The sequence below is a fragment of the Phalaenopsis equestris genome, unplaced genomic scaffold (assembly GCF_001263595.1).
Source record: "Phalaenopsis equestris unplaced genomic scaffold, ASM126359v1 Scaffold000402, whole genome shotgun sequence".
Taxonomy (NCBI): domain Eukaryota; kingdom Viridiplantae; phylum Streptophyta; class Magnoliopsida; order Asparagales; family Orchidaceae; genus Phalaenopsis; species Phalaenopsis equestris.
Window position 1 is genome coordinate 372,643 of NW_018164844.1, and position 7,142 is coordinate 379,784.

General features: G+C 37.9%; 1 protein-coding gene across 1 annotated transcript; it reads left to right on the forward strand.

Moving 5' to 3' along the window:
- The first annotated feature begins 276 nt into the window (after nucleotides 1-276).
- LOC110026838 (probable phospholipid-transporting ATPase 4) lies at nucleotides 277-6,393 on the forward strand. Its single transcript, XM_020728006.1, has 11 exons — nucleotides 277-505; nucleotides 1,136-3,043; nucleotides 3,146-3,256; nucleotides 3,444-3,720; nucleotides 3,800-3,888; nucleotides 3,987-4,062; nucleotides 4,126-4,356; nucleotides 4,474-4,599; nucleotides 4,719-4,817; nucleotides 4,925-5,116; nucleotides 5,393-6,393. Exons 2-11 carry the CDS (start codon nucleotides 1,233-1,235, stop codon nucleotides 6,053-6,055), a joined length of 3,675 nt encoding a protein of 1,224 aa, XP_020583665.1. The 5' UTR covers nucleotides 277-505; nucleotides 1,136-1,232; the 3' UTR covers nucleotides 6,056-6,393.
- Nucleotides 6,394-7,142: the final 749 nt, after the last annotated feature.

The window sequence follows — 7,142 nt, forward strand, 5'->3', positions numbered from 1 at the left end:
AGACAACCAGCGTCCCTGCAGCATATTCCTGGGACAGCGCAACTGAAGCTAAATGCATCTGCGCCAAACAGATCAAATGACACCATTTTATCTTTTTAAAAAAATTTTTAAGTTTCCAATTAAAATGTAAAAATTTACCGTTTTTAAATCAGCCTATACAAAAATAGGGCCTGCAGGCCGGTAGGTTAAGTCCAAATGTCTCTACTACCAGGTTTACTTCAACGAACCCAGTCCACGAGCACCCCCCCTTTGAACTAGCCAATCTGCAGCATTACTGTGCAGGAATATGATTTTTAAAAAGCTTGATTATTTAAATCGTTAGTTTAAACCATTACTCTGCCGGAATTCCCTGGTCGTCGCTCGGTCTGCGGGCTCTCCTCTTAGCAAAGCATCGTCCTCTCCCTTTCTCTTGCTGCTTTGATTCTGGAGGAGCTTTCAGATGGAGAAGTTCGGCTCCTCCTCTCGAAGATCGGAGCATCGTTTTTTTGATGCATGGAGTATTCAGGTTAGGTTGATTCTTAGCTATGGAACCAGGAGTTCTTTTCAGCTGGATCTTCATTTCCCCTTTGTTCTGTAATATTACTGGTTTGATCGTTGATAATTGCTCTTGTTTGAATGTGGGTTGTTCTCTTGCAAATTAGAGATGATTTGGGAACGCAAATAGTGTGATTTTTTTATGGCATGTAGTATTATCTGTGAGATTATTATGCTTTTTCTTTCTCTAATTTGCTGGAAGACTTTCTTTGTTTATATCGATTATAAAGCTGAGAGGATTTTGGATTTGTGAACTATTATTGTAGCAATTTGATGTGATGCGATCAGTGTTTTCTGATTTAGGAAAGTTAAATTTTGTGTTAAGCTTGTCTCAGAACTACAGGTAACTCAATTAAGAGGGAGTCAGAAGAGTTAATAAACTGAAAAAGGAGCAGAAAGAGACTGGTGATCCTGCAGTTTTATGCAAAAATAAACATTAAATATTGATCTTTTATTGTTGTTTTGGGTTAATTTTTCTATTTTTTTTTTCCCGAAATCAGTTTTTGTAGAGCTGTGATAGCCTAACATTTATGTGCGTTTTTTTTTTCCGGAGATGTATTTTATTTTCTGAATTCATTCTATGCTGTGTCAAATCTTTCAGACATGAATGCGAAGTGGAGAGGCTTGGTATGTGAATTTGGAAATTATTGGAATTGGTGAAACCAAATTCAAGTGGAGAAGAAGCTTGGAAGGTGAGGATGGCAAGAGGTAGGCCTAAGGAGAAAGTGAGATGGAGCAAGCTCTATTCTTTCAATTGTGTTCGTCCTTCTGTGCAATCAGACTTGGATCGCTCTCCTTCCCTCCTAGGGCCAGGCTATTCACGAGTCGTCCACTGTAACAAGCCTCTTGTGCATAGGAAGAAACCCTTAAGATACCCCACGAACTACATCTCCACCACCAAGTACAATTTTGTAAATTTTCTTCCAAAAGCAATCTTTGAACAGTTCCGGCGGGTTGCGAACCTCTACTTTCTATTGACTGCAGCCCTGTCACTCACACCAATCACTCCTTTTACTCCTGTGAGCATGATTGCCCCGTTAAGCTTTGTTGTTGGGCTCAGTATGGCAAAAGAAGCATTAGAAGATTGGCAAAGATTTATGCAGGATATGAAGGTCAACCGGAGGAAGTTCAACATCCATACAGAAGAAGGCCAGTTTGGTTACAGGAGCTGTCAAAAGATTCTAGTTGGGGATGTTGTAAAAGTTGAGAAGGATCAGTTCTTTCCAGCAGACTTGCTTCTTTTATCGTCTAGCTATGAAGATGGGATATGCTATGTTGAGACCATGAATTTGGATGGAGAGACAAACCTGAAGGTGAAAAGATCATTGGAAGTGACCTTACCCTTAGATGATGATGATGCCTTCAAGGATTTCGGGGGCACAATCAAATGTGAGGACCCAAATCCTAGCCTTTATACATTTGTAGGAAATTTTGAATATGAGCGTCAAATTTATGCTCTTGATCCAAATCAGATACTTCTTCGAGATTCAAAGCTTAGGAATACTTCATTTATTTATGGAGTTGTGATTTTCACTGGACATGACACTAAGGTCATGCAGAATGCAACTAAATCTCCATCAAAAAGGAGTAGAATAGAAAAGAAAATGGACAGTTTGATATATATACTGTTTAGCCTTCTAGTGTTGATTTCACTAATCAGTTCCGTCGGATTTGCGGTAAAGATAAAGTATGGGATGCCAAAATGGTGGTATCTGCAACCAAATAATACAACAAACTTGTATGATCCTTCAAAACCTGTAGCCGCAGGTTTCTTCCATCTGATTACAGCTCTCATTTTATACGGATATCTCATACCGATTTCGCTTTACATTTCCATTGAAGTTGTAAAAGTTTTGCAAGCTATGTTTATTAATCAAGATATTCAACTATATGATGAAGATTCTGGAAATCCTGCACAGGCCAGAACCTCAAATCTGAATGAGGAGCTTGGTCAGGTTGATACAATTTTATCAGATAAAACAGGAACTTTGACATGCAACCAAATGAACTTTTTGAAGTGTTCTATAGCAGGAATATCATATGGAGTGAGTTCTAGTGAGGTAGAAATAGCTGCTGCTAAGGTCATGGCTTCAGATGTTTCAACTTCTCTTGACCTGCAAAGTAGCAATCAGGATTTGTGGGATAAACAAGCAAGTACATTTGGATCTTCTGAAATAGTTTCTATCAGTTGTTATTCCCCAATGGTGAGAAGAGAGAAAAAATCTTTCATCAAAGGTTTCAGCTTTGTAGATGACCGCCTTATGCATGGAAATTGGATCAACAAGCCAGATGCAGATACCATTCTTCTGTTCTTTCGGATCCTTGCACTCTGTCACACAGCTATTCCAGAGTATAATGAGGAAAGTGGTTGTTTTAACTATGAAGCCGAGTCACCAGATGAAGCGGCATTTCTTGTTGCAGCCAGGGAGTTTGGATTTGAATTCTTTAAGAGAACCCAATCAAGTGTGTTTGTTTATGAGATGCAAATTTCTGGTTACCCCATAGAAAGGTTAGCATATGAGCTAAAACTTAAATAACACAGTTTAAACTCTTCATTTCTTCCTTAAAAATCATGGACATGTTTCATTTTGACCTTATAGTGGTGTTTCAGAGAGTTCAAGATCCTCAATCTGTTAGAATTCAACAGCAAAAGGAAGAGGATGTCTGTAGTTGTACGGGATGAATCAGGACAGATACTTCTCCTATGCAAAGGTGCTGATAGGTATAATCGAATGTTCTTCCAAAAGTTTAAGTTTTTCATTCATTTTTTTTGCTTAATATAATTTATTTTATCTTCTTAGTTTTTGCAAAATCTTCTAATGCTTTAAAGATGCATTTGAACTTAAAGCAACTTTCTGTAGTAGCACCGCTCACAGTTGAACGAATCTTCTTCTTTTTTAACCAAGCAGCATAATATTTGAAAGGCTATCAAAGCATGGAAGAATGTATGAGAATGATACGCAAAAACATCTAAACGATTATGGGGAATCTGGACTGCGGACATTAGCACTGGCATACAAGAAGCTTGCAGAGGCCGAGTACTCAACTTGGAATGATGAATTTGTCAAGGCAAAGACATCAATTGGACCAGACAGAGAATCAAAGCTGGAGCAAGTTGCTGATATGATTGAAAGAGATTTAATTCTAGTTGGTGCTACTGCAGTTGAGGATAAATTGCAGAGAGGAGTAAGTATTTTTCTTGCTTAAATGATGAGTTGGTCGTCATTTCAGTCTCTTGAGATATCTCTGTTTCTGACATCTCTAGGTGCCACGGTGTATCGATAAGTTAGCACAAGCTGGCTTGAAGATCTGGGTTCTAACTGGTGATAAGATGGAAACTGCTATTAACATAGGGTATGTTTCTTTTATAGTTCTGTCAAGTTTGTTGCTGTCATTGGTAGTCATTGATTGGTGCTCAAATTAAATGAGTAATCTATTTTTTACACTTGCAGCTTCGCTTGCAGTTTACTAAGACAAGGCATGAAACAGATATGCATATCAACATTGAACACTGAATCGATAGGGAAAGTAAAATTAACCTCAAATGAGCATTCAAAGTTCCTTATCTGTTGGAATTCTGTTTCATGTAAGTTCTTACTGTGGATGGACCAGGCTATAAAGGAGAACATGTTGATGCAAATTGCTAATGGCACCCAAGCTGTGAACTTTGAGCAGGATCCTCATGAAGCATTTGCTTTGATCATTGATGGAAAAGCTTTAAGCTATGTTTTAGAGGACGATATAAAGAATGATTTTCTCAACCTGGCAGTTAATTGTGCTTCCGTAATATGCTGTAGGGTCTCCCCAAAGCAGAAAGCACTGGTAAATAGTTTAGCAACCTATTTGCTTTCTTACCTGGTTGTTCCAGTGCATTAATTTCATTAAAAAAAAAAGAAAACTATTATTTAAGTTTTTTGTTTTTTTGTTTTTTGCTGTTAGGTTACTCGTTTGGTGAAAGAAGGAACAGGAAAAACTACACTAGCCATAGGTGATGGTGCAAATGATGTTGGCATGATTCAAGAGGCTGATATTGGTGTGGGCATCAGTGGGGTTGAAGGAATGCAGGTAATAAACTCACATGTTGTATTTTTATAGGTTCTTTGGGTTATTATTTGGATGATTTTGAAAATATGATTGCTGATTCGAAGCTGATATTGTCCGAATCTTCTTTGTCCTCTTTATAGGCGGTGATGGCAAGCGATTTCTCTATTGCACAGTTTCGTTTTCTGGAGCGACTTCTTGTGGTCCATGGTCACTGGTGTTATAAAAGGATTGCCCAGATGGTATGAAGAGAACGATTTTCTTTTTGCTTTGTATTTCAATCCAGTCCTTATCCTTTTGAGCCATAACTTACTTTTAATTGCTACTCCTGCGTCCGTATGACATTCAGATCTGTTATTTCTTCTATAAGAATATAGCCTTTGGTCTCACATTATTCTACTTTGAGGCATATGCGGGCTTCTCTGGTCAATCTATTTATGATGATTGGTACATGCTACTGTTCAATGTCATTCTAACCTCATTGCCTGTCATATCTTTGGGAGCTTTTGAGCAAGACTTGTCTTCTGAAGTTTGCTTACAGGTTAGTTCAACTTCGTTAAATCTGAAGTGTGTTTACTTAGATTTTTAATACAATTTCACTGTATAAAATAGACAGAATTTTCCTCTTTGTCAAAGCTCTACCTAAAGTGTTGATGTGTATCAGTTACAAAAACGTTTGTGGTTCGTTCGACATTAAGCTTAATTCTGTGATGAACACATTTATGATCCTAAACAATTGGTTAAAAGCTTCCTAAATTCATAAGAATTCTTAATTTTTTCCTGAACCATTCTGATCTTCACTTAATGCTTCCTGCAGTTTCCTGCACTATACCAGCAAGGGCCGAAGAATTTGTTCTTTGACTGGTTCAGGATTTTTGGTTGGATGGCAAACGGTCTCTACTCATCACTCATCATTTACTTCTTCACAATTAGCATAGTGAATGTGCAAGCTTTTAGGGCAGATGGCCAAACAACTGACATGCCTGTGGTGGGAACCATCATGTTCACTGCTATCATATGGACTGTTAATGTGCAGATCGCCATGAAAATGAGCCATTTTACATGGATTCAACACCTCTTCATATGGGGAAGCATAGCCACGTGGTATATATTCCTGCTTGCCTATGGCTTTGCTTCTCCATTATTGTCTGGCAGTGAGTACCAAATTCTCATGGAGGCCCTTGCGCCGGCCCCCATCTATTGGTTCTCCACTCTTTTCGTAGCGGCCGTGTGCAACCTCCCCTACCTCGCCCACATCTCGTACCAACGAACATTTCATCCAATGGATCACCATGTGATTCAGGAGATAAAGCACTATAAGAAAGACGTTGAAGATCAACGTATGTGGAAGAGGGAGAAATCAAAGGCAAAGCAGAAAACCAAGATTGGGTTTTCAGCAAGGGTGGATGCTAAGATCAGGCAATTGAGGGGAAGGTGGCATAGAAAAGTGCTAACCCTGAATGTGGAAACAGCACCATAGGTTTACAATCTCAATCTCATTGCCTTCTTGTTCGTTTTTTATATGTTGCAAGTTCATTCATTATGTTATTTTTTTGCCTTCATGTCATACAAGCTGGCAGTATTAGCACGGGGGATGTTTCACAGGAACCCACCCCCCACCACCCCACCCCACAACACAGTATAGCAACCCAGAAAATTTATGTAGCGTGTTTGTATAACTGGGCCAAATTTATGCCAATTTTTGTACATTTGCATCTAATATTCTTTAGCTTGGGTGAAGCCTGATTGCAGATATAGAGCATCCAGGCATAGGAAGCTCTGTTTGATGGGTTGCTTCACCTTTCTTTCACCCTTGCACTGCCAAAAGTTCCTTTCTCTATTTCTACTATTATATATATATATATATATATATATATATTTTTAATAATATAAGAGAATATAAGTTTTTCTCTATATTTCTTATATTATATATATATATATATATATATATATGTTTAATAATATCAAAGATAATATAGAAAATGATGTGATCTTTTAAATATCAAATGGTAAAAAGTGGCCATTGGAAAGATTATAGTAGAATCTAAAGAATGATAAGCTTTGGGCATATGACACTAAGGAACTCAAGATGCCAGAATAAGTCTATCTTTTCTTAAGCTTTTTATTTTAAATTATCATTCTTTTAACTCTATGTTAAAATTGATGAAACTATTATTAAAAATTGGACTCACTATTCGACAGTGAGGGAACTACATGAGGTGAGGGCTTGTTACAGCATGTTAAAAGACATTACCTTTGAACCAAATATTATGTCATGAACTTAGTGTTGTGAAAAAAACGACGGCAATAAAGCGAAAAACAGATCTAGAAAAATTACACCAGAAAAGACGACACGACACAAGGAAAAGGCGACACAAGATTTACGTGGTTCGGTAAATTGCCTACGTCCACGGATCTGCAGAGGATTTTATTAACTTTGAGGATCACACTGTCGACCACGTTGACTTACAAGAAAGAATTTTCTCTCTCTCTCTCTCTCCTCACCTTCTCTCTCTCTCTAAACCGAGAGGCACACCAAGAAGAAGAAAGATAACTTTAAAGAAAGC